The 17080-nt window shown below is 56.7% G+C and overlaps 1 protein-coding gene and 1 pseudogene across 4 annotated transcripts in view; both read left to right on the top strand.

The window, feature by feature from the left end:
- Positions 1-16848, top strand: part of SYNPO (synaptopodin) — a 35931-nt gene extending 19083 nt beyond the window's left edge. For 3 of the 4 annotated variants that reach the window (XM_037044889.1, XM_037044892.1, XM_037044893.1), the window contains exons 2-3: positions 7249-9575; positions 14446-16848. In XM_037044889.1, coding sequence (XP_036900784.1) covers positions 7249-9575; positions 14446-15111 — 2993 coding nt within the window. In that variant the 3' untranslated portion in view covers positions 15112-16848. Of the gene's footprint in view, positions 1-1650; positions 1739-7248; positions 9576-14445 lie in introns of those variants that run through there. The other variant, XM_037044894.1, reaches the window with a different exon arrangement.
- On the top strand, positions 6079-6185 carry LOC118986233 (uncharacterized; annotated as a pseudogene).
- Positions 16849-17080: the final 232 nt, after the last annotated feature.

Here is a 17080-nt window from a genome sequence, read left to right as displayed (position 1 = left end):
AGCCAGGGAGGGCTTAGCAGGGGCAGCCTGAGCAGGGATGGACCTAGAGGTGGGAGCCTGGGCCTGAACTTGGCTCTCAGTGAACCAGCCTTTTCCAGTTTGCTGTGCACCCAGGGCTGAGCCTGCCTCTCTCTCTGCATCACCATTTCCAAGTCCCTGAAAATCTAGTTGTAGATTAATGTTTGGGCCAGCAGCGAGCAGTGCTTGCGGCCTATAGGGATGGCTGCCAGCCAAGGCCAGAGCCAACTTGGGAGCCCTTGTCTCGGGTTCCCTCCAACCCACCCATCCTGCTCTGCCTAATCTCAACCCACGGTCAGCAGGGAGATACCAGGAGTTGGGCCAGGCCTGGCTTCCTTCCCCTCCAGCCTTGGTTTCTGAGCTTTCCCAACCTATTGTCTCTGCCATCCAGTCTTCCTGCTCTGAAGCCCCTGGTCCAGGTTGGGCAGGGGAGGAGCATTGATCTAGAAGTCTGAATGGATTGATAAGGGCTTCCTGGAGGAAGTGGCAGTGGAGCTGGGCCTGGGACACTGGGTGGGGAAATGAGTGTGCTTTGTGGGCAGAGCTCTTGAGGAGGATGTGCTCAGGCTTGGGATCAGTCAGACTCCCAGCTGCAACTCCACTCTGCCTGCCCCTTGCTGGCTGTGGGACCTGGGGTGAGGTGAGTTCACTAACTCTCCGGACCTTGTTTTCCTCACCTGTCAAACGGAGGTAAGGGAGCCTCCCTATGAGCTGCTGTGAGGAATCAATGAGAAAATACACGCTGAACCCTGAGCTTGGCAGCATCTGGTGCTCCTTACATGTTGGCTGTCGTCATCCTCCACGGAAGGTGTGGGGAGCCCTGCGCCCGAGCTTCCTGGGGGAAATTAGAGTCAGTCCCAGATTGCTGCAGAGCAGCCTGGCCCATGGGATAAGCTCTGGACTTGCCCTCGGGGCCACCACGGGTTTGAATCCCAGCTCTGCCTCTGACCAGCTGTGTCCCCTTGGGCAGGTCACTTCACCCCTCTGAGCCACTTCCTCTCTAGCACAGAGGTGAGGGGCGCTGACCTGGTGGACAGCTGTGACTGGAGCCAGAGTCTGGCACAGCCTGAAGGGCAACTCTCAGTAAAACGAACAGTGTACGAAGTGGTGAGGTGATTGCCACAGATTCATCGGTGTTGGGGAGGCTTTTGGAGGATTGGTGGCTTTGAGTTGGGTGGGAAGGCTGGGGCCTGCAGAAAGGATGTAGACAGAAAAGGGTTCTGGGGGGGTGTCTGTGCCAACCCCACAGAGAGGTAGGAGCTCGCAACACAGGGGTAGGAGCCACAAGCCACTGGACTCCCTCTGGCCACTTCTGAGTGCGCCGGGAGCAGGGCGGCCAGGAAGCTCTTGAGCAGCCCTGACGTCAGGGGCTCTGAATGCCACCCTGAGGGTTTGCTGCTTGGTTCTCCATGTCCTGGGGAGGCAGGAGAACGGCACGAGGATGAATCTGGCCTAGTGGGGCGGGTAGATTGGCGGGGGAAGAGGCTGGGGGCGGAGAGGCCATTTAAAAGGCTGTTGCAAAATCAGTTTTCCTGATAAAGAGCTGGGCTGAGTCATCCATGGAGGAGAGAAGTCACATCCAGCTCCTCTGCATTGCTGTCGATGTGGGATTTTCCTCTCTGTCAGTGAGGCGATTGGCCGCCTCTCCCAGAGGCTTGGAGAACCAAGGCCGGCTCAGCACCCAAGGGGAAACTGGGCTGCGAGGGAAGACCCAGCCAGAGTGAGTAAGATGAGCACTCAGGTGCCTTTGTGATTTGGGGGGTGTGGCTTAGGGCCTATAGCATCCCTCTTTGGTCTCAGGTCCCCTCTGGGCATCCAGGGAGAGGCCTACAGTGGCTTTTCCTGGCCTTGCTGGTGGCAAGGCTGAAGCTAGGTCTGGGGCTCCCCACTCTGTTCCTATGCGTTTCTCATGTCCTGCAGTCCTTCCCACCTACCTTAGTACGAATTCTTCTCCACAGCTCCAGCAGTCTGTCGGGACTCAGTCAGGCTGCACTCACCAGGACTTTGGCATGGATGGAGAATCCTCCAGAGAACGGAGGCTGTGTCATTTCCTCCTTTCAGCAGTGAGGATATAGGGCAGGGGCTGGCAAGGTAGCCAGACCATTACTCAGGCCAAGTTCATCTTCCTGCCCCCAGCTGAGCCAGAGGTTGTGCAGTGGCCAGCCATTGGTTTCTTCCTGACCCCACTAGGGGGGCAGTTTACCCAGCCTGTTTACCTGTCCCATTGCCAAGACTCCCAAGTGGCCAGAGTGGGCTGCTTCCAGACAGTCTCTATTCCTACCTCTGGCTCCCTGTCCTGCTCCACCCTTCCCGGGCCTGGATACTCCCATTGACGGCAGCCATGTGAAGGAACATTTCCTTGAATTCTCTCCCTGTCCTGACCTTCTGCTCTGGCCTCCCTTCCCCGGCCTGCCCCACCTCCCTCCTTTGGATCCTTCGTCCAGACAGGCCTGATGGTGGGCAGAACAGGCAGCTGCCTACTGAGCCGATGGGGTGGGAGGAAGCGCGTGTCCCTGCCTGAACACAGTTCGAACGCAGGTCTCCCAGCTCCCAGCACACATTCTTTCCACTCCACTAGTCTTTTATGTCCTAGCAGTCATTTCTGCCTTAGCATGAATGAGTTTGTCAGCTCTTCTCCTGAGTTGGTCAGCCCAAACAGCATGAGTTGTGCCAGGCAGCTGAATGTGCGGGAGAGAGGGCGCTGCTGGGCACTGATCACGAGGCGAGGAAGCAGAGGGTTCTGCAGACCATGGTCCAGGAGCACCAGAGCCTCTGTCAGTGCCCCCCCTTCCAGAGTCAGGGTCTGGAAGGCAGAGTGGTTGAGAAATGTGACTCAGCAGCTAGACTCTGAGTTTTGAATCTCCACTCTGCCACTTGCAAGTCGTATGATCCTGGGCAGGTCTCTCTGAGCACCGATTTCTGGGAGGAACGACAGTATTATCTCTGGAGATTGTTGGGAGGATTGAAAAAGATGATGAGTATAAGGTACGTCGCACAGCACCTGGGCTGTAGTGAGGGCTCAGTAATGACCACCGCCATTCCGACCTCGTTCTAAGGCAGTACTCAGGGCTTCCTGTGCCCCTCCCCGAATTGGGGATGGAACCCTGGTGGACACTGGTCTTCCCAGCTCTCTCCCACCTCAGGCAGCTCTTCTCGCACCTGCCCTTACCGCTTCCTCTCCTGAAGGCCTGTCACCAGAGCTCCTGATCCATTGTCCAGGCTGGAGCTCTCCAGGGCCAGCACCCCAGCCTGGCCCTGCAGAGGCTCAGAGAAGAGGGGGCACTGTGACTTGCACAGGTGCAGGCTGTAACCAGGCAGGTTGAAGTCTCAGTGAGGTGCCTGTCCCCTGCAGTCCTTGGCCACCTCCTGCCTTTCTGACACCAGAGAGCATGATCTTGGACCCACTGGATGGGGCATTGCCAGGGGTGGCCGTCCCCTAGTCTGAGGAATTACAGGTGGAACTGTCTCCCCTGGTGCCCTGCAGTGGGGGACTCTGGGGTGCCCGTGGTCGGCCCAGCCCCATCCCCTCAGCTTTGTCCATGCAGGATGGCAAAAATCATCCAGATTGCTAGCTCAGTCTGCTTCAAACCTCCTGCCGAATTCCTTTCCCATGGAGTCACTGTGGGCTGGGGTAGAGGGTGCGGGAGCTTCCTCAGAGGCAGGCTCTCACCTCCTGGCCTCTTGGTCCATGTGCCTGCTGTCTCAGAACAGCGGCATGGGGGACGCTCCAAGTCTAGCTGGGGATCAGGTGGGACCAGGTCGTGGCCCCACCACCCTCTCTGCAACCGTTTCCCTCTGTGACCACCCAGGCCAGCTTATCCCTGAGGGCCTGCATGCTCTGCCATTTGAGAGTTTTCTAAACCCGTGGCCTTCAGAACCCGTGTGGGGATAGGACTGAAGCAGGGAAGGGCTGGGAGGATTTATAAAAGTCCAGGCCGTTCGCAGTTCTGGATTATGAGCCTCGCATTGTGGGACTCTGCTAGCCAGAAAGTTCGGGGCTCTCTGGAGTCAGGGGTGAGCCGGTTGCACCACTTTCTGGCTCTGTGACCTTGGGCAGCTGACTTCACCTCGCTGAGCCTTGGTTTTCTCATCACTGAAAAGCAGATAGTAATAGTTCGTGCTCCATGGGGATGTCATGGGAATCCATCGGGATGGCGCCTGTGAGGCGCATGGCCAGGCGCACAGTGCGAGCCCAGTGAGTGTCAGCTGCCATTGCTGCGCTTGCTGCTTGTGTGTCCTGAGGCCCATCAGTGGGGCTGGGGTGTTGACCCTGGCCATGCCACGTGGGGGTGTGCTTTGTGTCTGGGAATCTGTGAGGGGCTGTCAGGTTGGAAAAAGGAAGCTTTTTCTCTGGGTGGCATTCGGGGGCAGAAGTTAGTGTAAGGAACAACTTCATAGCTGAGGACTCTTCCCGAGTGGAAGGCCCCTCTCAGGGTAGTGACCTCCCTGTCCATTGAGTGTGTAAACAGAGGCTTGTGCCCTCCAAGGTACCGTTTTAGGGACTCAGGAATTGGACCCGGTGACAGCCATTTCTGAGTCGCTGAGGTTCTGCAGTCGGGGCAGTAATGCCTCCTACCCACCCCGGAGTTCTGGAATGCCCCGCTGTGTGAGCTTAAGAGAGGCACCTCTTCTCGCAGGACCCTGGCCTGTGCAGTGCTTCTCCTTTGCTAGAATGAGCCCTTCCAGGGAGAAGAGTGGGGTCACCAGTCCCACCTCCTGCCTGGGCAGCATGAGCCCTCTGCCCATGAACCTGGGCTTGAGGACACTTAGCCTCCTGGCAGCTGTGACCTCACTGCAGCCTCCCAGTGCTTTGTCACCTGCTCAGTTAAGGAAACTGGGTCCGAGAGGTGCGGTGACTTGCCCAGGTCACCCAGCTAGCAAGTGGCAGAGCCCAGATCTGGGTCACCAGGCCCGGTTTCTGCTCAGTGCAGAGGAGATAGACAACGCGTGAGCTGAACAACCTCTCGGGCCCTTCAAACCTCACCCAAGGAGCAACCTAGCCAAGCCCCCAAACCAGTCACCTTGCATCAGAGGGGTGATCCAGGCAGGAGGGAGCAGGTGTCGGGGGCACATGGCATAGGCTGGGGGCCTCACTGTTCTGGACAGGTGGGCACAGGTCCTGATGGGAGGGGGAAAGAATGGGGTTGGGACCAGACAGCCCGTGGCTGCTGGGCCTGGTCGCAGTGAAACTGCTGCTGCAGCCTTTCTGCTCTGCGTGGCCTCCCTGCTGACCCTAGCGGGAGCCCTGCCTGCCATCAAGCTCTGGAGCTCAGTTTCCTCATCTGTAAAGTAGGGGTGGTGGTGACATTGCACCTTTGTAAGGGCCCTTCCAGCTCTGAGTCTGTGAATTCTGAGCCTCGCTGGCCGGATGCCTAGAAAACTGTCCCTGGACGCTCACTCAGCATGTCACGGCCAGTGCTAATGAGGGGAAGGGAGGAGGAAGGGCAAGGTCAGATTCCTTCAGAACTAATTAGCTTCCCTCAGTGGGAGCAGGGGCCGGGGAGAAATTTTCTCAGCCACTGAGTGAGCTGCTAACCCTGACCACAGCCTGTCCCAGCCACCTGTCTGCCGGCCCATTAGCGCAGGCATCCATTTGTTTAGTGGCTGTTCAACAGCATAAGCTCAGCACCGATTGTGTGCCTACCAGCAGTGAACTTACAGAAGGCTAGTAAGTTTTCTGTAAGTCAGAAGGTCTGACCCCAGCCTGACCCCTGACCTCAGGTCCCAGCCTCCAGCTCGAGACTGAACCCCAAACCCTACTGACTATGTTCCCCGTGCATCCCAAATGGGACGAGATTTCTACTCTTTAGAAATGAGTATGGGCTGTGGACCCAAAGGGAATGGGTTCTGACCCCGGCTTTGCCACCCTCTGCTGTGCGACTTTGGCTGAGTCATTCACATGTCTCTGGACCTCATTTTCCGTTTCTGTGAAACGGGCGAGTAATGCTTGTCTCGGGTGTTCTTGTGAGGATAAAACGAACTAATGCAATGTTCTGGTACAGTCACTACTGAAATCAGCCCCATTTATTACTTTTATAACATTAAAATCTGAGCATTTTTATCGCTTCTTGGCCTTTTGGCTAAGATCAAGTTTAGTATCTGTTCTTATCAGTTTAAAATATGAGCATTTTAAAATGAGTGTTTAAATTAAAATGGGAATAAAGTCTGCAAGGACGTAGAAGAAGCTAATGGCAGCTGTGACCTGACCTGATTTGTGGTGTGGGACACTCAGCAGGAAGGGACATTTTTCACTGTACACTTTTTTTTGTTTTTGAACACGGTATACTTTTTCATGTTTTTAAAGATCATGTGACTGTATTGCCTACTCTTAAAAGAGGAGTGTTCCTGTTCGTGTTCCTGTTATCAAATGACTGTTCTCAGAGTTGGAAGGTGTCCAGTGTCCTAAGAAAGGCACCTAGCAAATGTCCTGGGGGTTCCTTCATGCATTCAGTCATATTCACTGGGCGCCCACTTTATCCCAGGCTCTCTCCCAGGGGCCAGGGTGAGAGTGCCGAACAAGTCAAGCAAGGTCATTGCCCCCTTAGAGCTCAGGTTCTGGGGTGGGGGGGACAGAGAGTAAACACAGAAACAGGTGAAGAAGATCATTCTGAATTGTGTTGAGTCTTATGAGGAAATAAAACAAAGAGATGAGCTAGGAGAGGGAGGGCCGATTACAGAGGAAGGTCCCTCTAGGAAGGTGACATTCAAACAAGTCCTGAATAGCAAGAAGGAAGCAACCTGGAATTCCACCTGGGAAAGATCATTCTAAACAGGGGATAAAGCATGTGCAAAGGCCCTGGGGCAGGAACAAACTTGGCCTGTTCAAGAGACAAGAAGAAAGCCTGCAGGGCAGAGCCTGGTGAGAGAGGAGGAGGCGGATGAGTGGGGGGTGGAATGGGGCTGGACGCTGGGGCCGAGCGCGCTTCCTGACTCCGTGAAGTGCTGCAGCAGCAACCTGCGGGCTGCAAGTGAGGGGCCAGTTAACCTGAAACGGTGGCAATTGGGGAAGGTCTTGCCCAGGTGGTGGCATTTGGGCTGGGCTGTGATGTCTGGGTCAGGGATCCGTATGAAGAGAGGGGACTCCAGGAAACAGTTAAGTAAAGATCAAATGCCCGAGGAAAAGATCATCAGTGGGAGGGTCATGGGTGACTGTCTGTCTGTCTGCCTGTCTGGGTACCCGTGTGACTCAGCATTTCCACTTGCTAACCGGGCCTCTGTCCCTCCCTGCAGCGCTGGGCCGGAGCACCAGCCTCACTGAGAAGGACCTGAAAGAGGCCAAGGCGCGGAGCCAGCAGATCGCAGCCCAGTTGACCACCCCTCCCAGCTCCAACTCCCGAGGCGTCCAGCTCTTCAACAGGCGCCGGCAGAGGGTGAACGAGTTCACCTTGGAGAGCCAAGGCCAGAGGGGACAGAAGCCCAGCCAGGAGTCCCTCAGAGTGCCCCCTGCCAGCCCCACAGGCCATGCCCCAGAGCTCTGCCTGAATCCCACCTCACTTCCCAAGCCAGGCCCTCCAAGGAGCCCTGACGGCCAGAGCCTTGACGTAGGGGTCTCTGGTCACAACATGGAGGGGTGCTCAGAGGAAGCCAGCTTACTGCGGCACCTGGAGAAGGTGGCCAGTGAGGAGGAAGAGGTACCACTGGTGGTGTATTTAAAGGAGAATGCTGCCCTGCTGACGGCCAACGGGCTCCACCTGTCCCAGAACCGAGAAACCCAGAAGAGCCCACCAACCCCACCTCCAGCCGAGGCCCACAGCCCAGCTGAGGATGTCAACCAGAACCTTGCCTCACCCAGCACCGCACTTGTCACACCTGTGTCTACCAGCAACCACAACCTGCCAGCCACCGATGTCAATCAGAACCTGCTGGCCACTGTCACCCCCCAGAGCCTGCCGCTTTCCAGCATCCAACAGAATTCTTCAGAGGCACAACTCCCACCAAATGGCACCGTACCCAAACCTAGCACCCTGTGTGCTGGTGGGCAACCCCAGGAGCTGGCGGAAGAGGTGAGGTCCAGTACACTCCTAATTGATAAGGTATCCGCTTCATCTACTACCATCAGCGCCTTCCCCAGAGAAGCCACTCCCATCTCCAGCTCCGGGGCCCCAGCCCCGGATTTCATATCTAGCTCCCTGCTCATCGATGTCCAACCCGGCGCAGCAGCAGCAGCAGCAGAACAAGAGACGCCTGGGCGGGCAGCGGCCACCACACCTACCAAGTTGTACAGCGAGGTCCACCTCACGCTGGCCAAGCCCCACTCCGTGGTCAACAGGACGGCCAGGCCCTTTGGGATCCAGATGGAGCAGAGTCCCATGGTGGAGAGACGACACCTTGGGGGGAAGGCCCCAGCTCCCCAGTCCTCCAGCATGGCGGATAGGAGCCCTCGGCCACAGAGGCACGTAATGTCTCACAGTCCCATGGTGGAGAGGAGGCCCATGGCACAGCGAAGCCCAGCCTTGGAGAGGCGCCCCTTTGGGAACTTCACCCCACCCCCGACTTATGCTGAGACCTTGTCCACAGCTCCCCTGGCTTCCCGGGTTAGGTCTCCCCCATCTTACTCTGCCCTGTACCCCAGCTCCGACCCCAAGCCTTCCCATCTGAAGGGCCAGGGGACTCCCACCAGCAAGACAGGGATTTTGGAGGAGTCTATGGCCCGGAGGGGCAGCCGGAAATCCATGTTCACCTTCGTGGAGAAGCCCAAGGTGACTCCGAATCCAGACCTGCTGGACCTGGTGCAGACGGCTGATGAGAAGCGGAGGCAGAGAGACCAGGGGGAGGCTGGTGCGGAGGAGGAGCCCTTTGCGCTGGGGGCTGAGGCATCCAACTTCCAGCAGGAGCCAGCACCCAGGGACAGGGACAGCCCCACCGGGGCCGAGAACGTCCTCCCCGAGTGGGCCTCGTGCCTCAAGTCCCCGCGCATTCAGGCCAAGCCGAAGCCCAAACCCAACCAGAACCTGTCCGAGGCCTCCGGGAAAGGGGCTGAGCTCTACGCCCGCCGCCAGTCCCGCATGGAGAAGTATGTCATCGAGTCTTCAGGCCCCACTGAGCTGGCCCGCTGCCCTTCCCCCACCATGTCCCTGCCTTCATCCTGGAAGTACTCCTCTGGCAGTCTCCGGGTGGCGTCGCGAAGCCCAGCGCGGACCCCACCTGCCTCCCTCTACCACGGCTACCTGCCTGAGAATGGGGTCCTGCGCCCAGAGCCCACCAAGCAGTCGCAGCCGCCGTACCAGCTGAGGCCCTCCCTCTTCGTCCTCTCTCCCATCAAGGAGCCTACCAAGGCCTCGCCAAGAGCCGCCTCCCCGGTCAAGCCGAGCTCCCTGGACCTGATGCCCAGCCTGCCCAAGGCGACCCTCCCTCGGTCACCTGCCCTGCCTCGGCCCTCCCGCCCGTCGCCAGGCCTCTACACAGCCCCTGGCCAGGATGGCCTCCAGCCCACTGCGGTGAGCCCTACCTATGGCAGCGATGTCTCCCCGGTGTCTCCCTCCAGGGCCTGGTCTCCCAGAGCCAAACAGGCCCCAAGGCCCTCCTTCTCCACCCGAAACGTCGGGATCGAGGCTCAGGTGTGGAAGCCTTCCTTCTGCTTCAAGTAACAGATCCCACAAGGATCCCACTGCCCGCCAAGGCCCCCTCTCTGAGGGCAGGATGGAAAGCAGACGTGGCAGGAAGTGGCCCAGGGCTGAGAGTCAGGGGGATGGGGACACAGGGCTCAAGGGCTGACGCTGCTACCAGGTAGCTTTGTGATGTTGGACAAGTCACTTCCCCGAGCTGCCCATTTCCTGTCACAAGGGTGGTTGGACTCCACGTCAGAGGGATATGACGTCTGCTTCTGGGTGGGAGGAGAGTCATGGAGAGAACTCCCAAGGCAGGCCCGACCCAGGCTGGGGGCTTCCTCTGGCCGTTGTGAGCTAATGGGATGCCAGCGTCTTGCTGGGGAGTGGCCTAGAAGGGGACCCTAACAGGGGCTTCTGGAGCACACAGAACCTGCCAGTGCCTGCGGAACAGCCAGCCAAGGGGCTGCCTCCTCTGCAGCCCCAGTGGGGCCACCCTCATGGGGCCTCAGCTCCCAGCACCTTTCTGCCTGTTGCTGGATTCTCACCTCCACGGGTCTGTCTCTTCCGCCTCTGCCTTCTGGACGTCGTTTCCTCCCCACTGCTTCAGAGATCTTTGCCTCGGCCTCCACATTTTCTTCTGCTGGATGAAGACAGCCCTCCACTGCTGTCTGACGCTTTTCTTCTGCCCTCGTGCTCAGCTGCCTCCATACCTTCTCCAAACACCTGGCTTCGCTCTAGGGACCGCTCAGGCAGTTCAGCCCCCCGCCCCAGTTCCCGGGCCTGCCCTCACTGTTCTGGGTTAGGGGAGCTCCGGGGGACCCCAAGAGATGGAGAGCCCCATAGAAGGACGTGCAGGCATGGGTGTGCAGTGAGGACACAGGCACCTGGCGATGTTGCCTATTTTCTCTTCAGCTATAGCCGAGATCTACCCAACTGAAAGCAGCCATCTCCATGCAGGGGGAGGGAGAGAGGCCGCGGAGCAGGTTTCTGGTCCCATCTCAGCCTCTCATTTGCTGTGTGACTTTGGCCAAGTCACTTTCCCTTTCTGGGCCTGTTTTCTCATTTATACAATGGGGACCCTACTGGCTCTGAGCATCTGTGAGGACTGAGGACTGGCTGGTGCTTCTGGAGAAAGGCCTTGTAAGTGATGACAGTTCCCTGGGAAGAGAGGGGAAGGACAGGGGCAGTTGCCATAGGACAGATGGAGATTAGGTGTCTGCTAGGGTGTTCTGGGAAGGGTGTGGCCGGAGGAGCTCAGGGATCCTCAGCTGGGATGGCACAGGTGCAGGATTGCCTGGAAGTAGGAGCGTGGCAAGGGCTGGGGCGGGAGCACAGCTGCTCCGCTCCGCGCGTGGGACAGAGGAGACCTCTTATAAGGTTTTGAGGAAAAGGCTGGGATGTAAGAGACGGATCCCATCTATGTCTTCAGATTCATAGTGCAGTGAGAGTGTTGAGCCAGGCAGTCTGAGAGCCTCATCACCTCTGACAGCTTTGATGTGTTGCAGCTCCCCAAAACCAGGCTTTGTGGGTGCTGAGAGAATATAGACGCAAGAGGCAGAATTCAGATGGAAGCTCCCCAAGGCTGGGGCCTGAGCACCACCCACTTCCCTTTCCCAGCCCTATTTCTGAGCTCCTCAGTGGGGAGAGGGGTGGTGGGGGTGGCGCCCATACCGGGCTGAGCCTGCCGTTTTCCTGAGCTCTGGGCTCATCTCCATGGGAACAGGGGGTGCCTTCCCAGTGAGTTCATTCTGCCCAGAATGCGGGGGCATGGAGAAGGGAGTCATGAGTGAGCTCAGCGACTTCACGCCAGCCCCCTCCCAGGACAGAGTGACACCCCTGCCCCTAAACCCCTGCTCTCTTCAAAGGCCAGTGTGGAAGAGCCCACCTTCCGTCCTGCAGTGCCTGCGGCCAGGCTGGCCGAGCTCTTCCCCCAACTTTGTTTTCTCTCCTGTTCTCAATACACTCTGCCTCAAATCTGCCTTGCTTCTTTCTTTCTTCCGTACTCGCTGGCTGTGGTGAGGGCTGTCTCCCTCCTTCCTGACTCTGGCCTGGGAAGTGGGGCGGGCGACTCCGTTACTGTGTGTGGATGCGTGGTGTGTCTCCCTATACTGCCTGCATCTGCTGTGTGTCTGGATCACCTGTGGGTACAGATGTGTGCTGGCTTGCAAGTGAGGTGCCCTCTTTCTTCCCCGGAAACCAGAGCCCCGTGGAAAACACATTCTTCTGCTTTCTCCTTCCTTCAGAGTTTTGCCAAAAAGGCCGTAGAGCATGGGGAAAACCCACAACCTCTAACGGTTCAGGGGTGTTGACCTCTTTAAAAGTGGAATTTACGTGCCTTTAGCTGGAGCACAAACTCTCGGGTTCCCTGAGGTCCTCCCTCCTCTCTCTGCTATCTCAATCTGGCCACTTCCCACACTCCTCACCACCTGCCTCTGCGAAACACTGAGTCTCTGCCCCAGGTGGAGAGGAATGAACTGCCATGGAGAGTCAGAACCAGGTTCTAGTCCCAGATCTGCACCTGACTCCTTGTGTGACCCTAGAGAGTCCCAGGGCCACAGTCTCCCCTTCCGTGCAATGAAAGGACTACAGAAGGCAGTGTGGGAGCTGGCTCTGCCTGGTCTCCACCAGCTCCTGTCTGACTCTGCCCTCCTCATGCCTTCGCCCCACACATGTGCCCTGCTTTGGGGCTGGTGCTGGGGTAAGTAGGAGTACTTTCAGAATTTTCGCCCATGTGTACTTCACAGGAGTTCTGGTGTATGCTGGTGCAATGAGATCTGTGTCAGAAAATGAACAGCTTTGCCCACAGCCTTTTTGTCTTGTGCACCCTCCCCCACCCCAGAGTCAGTATCCAGCCATGGCAGTTCCGATGAGGTCAGGCTCTGGCCCATCTCCAAGTGATGAGGAGCCACTCACCACTGCCCCCGACATTCCAATCCAGGCTTGAGCAGTCAGTCCTGTTACTCCTTCCACCTGCTGCTGGCCTTATCCTTCCCCTTGTGGCCACCAAAGGAACCCTAGAGACAGTGAACCCTTAGATTTCCAACAGTTCACACAGCACCCCCTGCCTCAGCCTACTCTTCTGGCTGAAGAGTCCAGGTTGCTCTTGATGGGCTTTGATCATGAACTCTTGGCCCCACTTCCCTCAGCTGGGCTGACCACAAGCTTCCTGGGATGTCACTCAGATAGAGCACCTCCTGGTGTCCCTGGCTCCTGTATACACAACTATGAACTTGAGAGTACAAGGGGTGGATCCCATACAGAGCTTGAACTTTCCTACTTGATGACTGGGGTCTTGGGTCACTCCAGCATCACCATCCTGGGAGAAACTGCTGCACAGCATTTCTCTTCAGGTTAATGGGCTCAAATTCTAAGGCTGCTCATCTAGCAGCTGCTGCCTTGAAGAAAACATATACTTTGTCTATTGCTTCCTTTTGATGGGGAGAAATTAGATTCTGATTGAATGAGAGGCTGGATGGCTTGGCTTCGACTAATTACTGATTGGATTAGAGAATGGTTATGAATGGCTCTAAGTTTTGATTGGGTAGGAAGCAGTGAATGGACTGGCTAGTTCTGGACTCAGGGATGATTGGTGGTGAATTTGGATTGGACTGAAGGCTGAGTGGACTGGTTTCTTGCTGGAATCTGATTGGGTGAACAGTTGGATGGTCTAGCAGATACATGCTAGACATGGATCCCACACCCTGACCTTTCATACCAGTTCAAATTAAGTGTGGTGTATCCTTCAAGTAGTAAATAGCCACACACACACCCACACACATTCCTGGTGGGCAGAACATACAGGATAGTTATTTATACCTCTGAACTTCATCTCCATCACTGTAAAATGGGTGCGATAATGCCAGCTACCTCCCCAGTCTCTTGTGAGGACCTAGTGGGAGACAGACTATGAGACTGAACCTTGGGGACTGGAAAGTCCCTAAGTAGGTAGAAAACAAGTATGATGGTACAGAGCAGAGCAGTGCTTTATAACCTCAAAGATGTCCACACTCCCCTGCCCCACCCCACCCCATGCTGGCGAGAAGTCCCATGAGGGGAACACGCTGCCTAGGGAGGAATGGCCCAACTTCCTTTTGTGTTTCCATCTGTCAGTGGGAACTTACTCCCTATTCAAGGCATCCAAGGAGAAATTAGAAGGCAACCATGGCAATGGGGTGGGGGCTGGTATGGCCTTTGTCTTAAATCCAACCTTTAAAAAAATGTTTTTGTTTAAAATTTTGGAATAGGAATATGGAACCCTACCATGTGGTTTAAAAACCTAAACTTACATAAAAAATAATGCATTAAAAGCCTCATCCGCACCCCTGTGGCCCTACACCTTGCCCAGTTCCTAACGAAATACTTTGCTTAGTTTCATGTGAATCCTTCCAGTATTTCTTTCTTTGTGGCAACTAACATCTAGTGAGCACTTTCTTCCTTCCAGGAAACCTTCTAACACGTGAGTAGTCTTCAAAATCAGTTACCACACTGAATTTTCACAACCACCCCACATGGTATGTGCTGATATGAGACCCTATTTCACAGAGGGAGGAAAAGGAAATCCAGAGGTTTCCAGCTGCTTCTGCTGTTGAAGCAACTGCCCAAGTTCATTCAGAGAGTACAGGGGTCTGTCTCCAAAGCGAGGGTTCTTAACCACCAGTCACCTGCCTCCCTGTTAAGCACAGGGCCAGGCAGCATGGGCTTTTTTAAACATCTGGACTGAGAGTGGGGACACCTACGTTTTATTGCAGTCACTACACGACTTTGATCGCTGGCTTCCTTGACTGTACAATGGACAAACCAAACTCGAACCCTTCCGAAATTCCGGTATGGAGGACCCCAACACTAACGCTTGCCCCCACCGCCTCTGCTCTCTCCACAGGACCGCCGCGAGAGCCTGCCCACCTCCCCGCCCTGGACGCCGGGCACGTCCCGGCCCCCCAGCAGCCTGGACGGCTGGGTGAGCCCGCGGCCGTGGGAGCCCGGCCGCGGGAGCAGCATGAGCAGCCCCCCGCCACTGCCGCCGCCGCCACCCATGTCCCCTTCGTGGAGCGAGCGCTCGGTATCCCCGCAACGACCTGAGACCGAGGTGCGGCCCCCCAGCCGCCAGCTGCAGGCTCTCCTGGCGCGAAACATAATCAACGCGGCCCGGCGCAAGAGCGCCTCCCCGCGGCCGGCGGGCACCGAGAGCCTGCGGCCCTTTTCCCCACCCAGGGCGCCGCCGCCGCCGCCGCCGCGCATGCGCTCGCCGCAACCTGCCCGCCCGGGCCCGGCAGCCACCCCTGGGGCCACGTTTGCCCCAATCCAGCGGGGCCCGTTACTGGCTGGGCCGTCGCCCTGTGCCAGCCCCCGCAGCCCGCTTCCTGCAGCATCCAGGCCCTTCCCCTATCGCCGCTCACCCACGGACTCGGACGTGTCCCTCGACTCCGAGGACTCCGGGGCGAAGTCGCCCGGCATCCTCGGCTACAACATCTGTCCCCGTGGGTGGAACGGGAGCCTGAGGCTCAAGCGTGGCAGCCTTCCCGCCGAGGCCTCCTGCACCACCTAAAACCTCCCTCGTCCCCAACTCATCCTCCACCACGGGAGGGCCCAGCCGGAAAGAAGAGTCCTCAAACTTGGGATACTTCAGCACCATGTCCCCACGGGATCTGGCTTGTTTGGACAGCCCTAGAAATAAAGGGCCAGGAAGGAGAGCTCTGGGCTTGAGGGTGGGGTACTGACACAGCCCCAACTCTATCATTCAGCCCTTGTGTGGACCTGGGCAAGACTCTTCCTCTGACCCTCAGCTTTTCCACCTGCTTACTGGAACTTTGGCCGAAGTAATCTCCAAACCTCTAAATGCCCACTCCCATCAACACACACAAGCCTTGGAGAAGGCAGTTGTATACATGAAGGGTGTTGTATACGTGAACCCCTGGACTTGCTTCATCCCAGGGTTCCGTACTCCTCCCTCCCTTCCTGGCTCTGCTCTCTGGAGTCTGGCAAATGAGGGGTGTGTTCAAAAGATCCTAGGCCTAAATTCCCTGCCCAGGTCCCAGCCTGACCGTCTGCCTTCCTGGCTCCAAGTCTCAGGCAGTAGCAGCTGTTTTCCATCCCTGCCCAGACAAGCTCTATTTTTACCATGGTGACCTTTAGAGAGGTCTTCCAGGCCAGCTCAAGGTGCCCGGCTCTTCTGGAGACAAGAGGCGGGAAGATTCCTCCCACATCCCTCTATATTTTTCTCCACCCCAGCTCAGACTGCCCAGGGCATCTTAATTGCAGCCAGAGAAAAGTGCTATGAGGCAGTGATTGCCCCCAGGCCCAGGACTTGCGCCTCCAGGCATGCTCTAGGTGCCTCCAACCCATCTCTCTCTCCTGGGCCCTTTCATAGTAGCCCTTTCAGCAACACATGGAGCTTTCTGCTAGCCTGTGGCTTTACCTGACGCCCTGAGGTTGCCAGCATGGAAAGAGGGACACAAAGAGTTCCTTGTTACAGCAGGGATGCAAGCAGTGGCCAGGACGCATAGAGGAGCTTCTAGTGGAAAATGGTTTGGCTCAGATGACCTCTGAGGGCTCTTCCAGTCTTCAAACTTGTTCTACAGTATTAGGGAGGGAGGCAGTAGTTCAACCGTTTCCAGAGTTGGCTGGTGGTGCCCTCTAGAGGTTCAGAATATCTGCTTGAGGATATTAAGTGCAGGGGTGGGGGGGGAGGGTTATTGGAATTGGCTGAGGATCAAAGGTATGTAGGAAACTAGGATGTTGCTGAAGATGAAGGACAGAGTGTGATGTGGGGTTCCGGATAGACTTACCCTAACCCAAAATTACTTCCTCACTGGAACCCTCAAGTGAGGCTAGGAGAAGCTGAGGGTCAGGATGTAGGTGGGGTGCTTGGAATAAAGAAGGGATCCCAAAGGGTACCAAGGGTCTAAGAATTGGAAACAAAGGCCCTGTTGGTGGGAAGATGAGCGGGTGCTCCAGCTTGGTCAATGACGGGTGACCACATTTACCAAAGTCCTCACATGCTTTAGGGTCCCTTGTAGCATGGAAGACAGACTAAGGCCTGTTTCGGAGAAGAGACACTGAGGCCACTGGCTAATGTGGCGGCATAGAATATCTACTTCTACCTGCATATCCCCAAAGAGCCAGCAGGAGGCAGCCATGGCTGCGGTTCTGCCTGGCTGTGCCCTCCTCTCACTGCCTTCTCCCCCAGTCCTTTCCTCTAACCCACTAGAGATTGCCTGTGTCCTGTCTCTTGCCTCCTATAGAATTCAGCTCTGGCCCTAAATAAATGCTTCCTGCATCCTTCTGCCTCCTGGGTCAATTTCAGCCGTCTAAAGCCCTTCTCTATAGGGCGAGGGAAGGTTGCTCCTTCCCTTCTCCCCAACCACGGGACAGTCCCTGGGACTCTGGATGGATGAGAATGTGTAACACACATGGGAAGCAGCAACCATGAGGAGAGCAAGGGAACGATGGAAAAACTCCGGGCCATAGAAGAAGTCACTGAGCTGAAGACCCGGTCCTGTGGCCTACTAGCCAGG

This window comes from Sturnira hondurensis, unplaced genomic scaffold, assembly GCF_014824575.4.
Source record: "Sturnira hondurensis isolate 20B ecotype Veracruz unplaced genomic scaffold, ASM1482457v3 Scaffold0004152, whole genome shotgun sequence".
Lineage (NCBI taxonomy): Eukaryota > Metazoa > Chordata > Mammalia > Chiroptera > Phyllostomidae > Sturnira > Sturnira hondurensis.
This window is presented reverse-complemented; position numbering and strand designations above follow the sequence as displayed.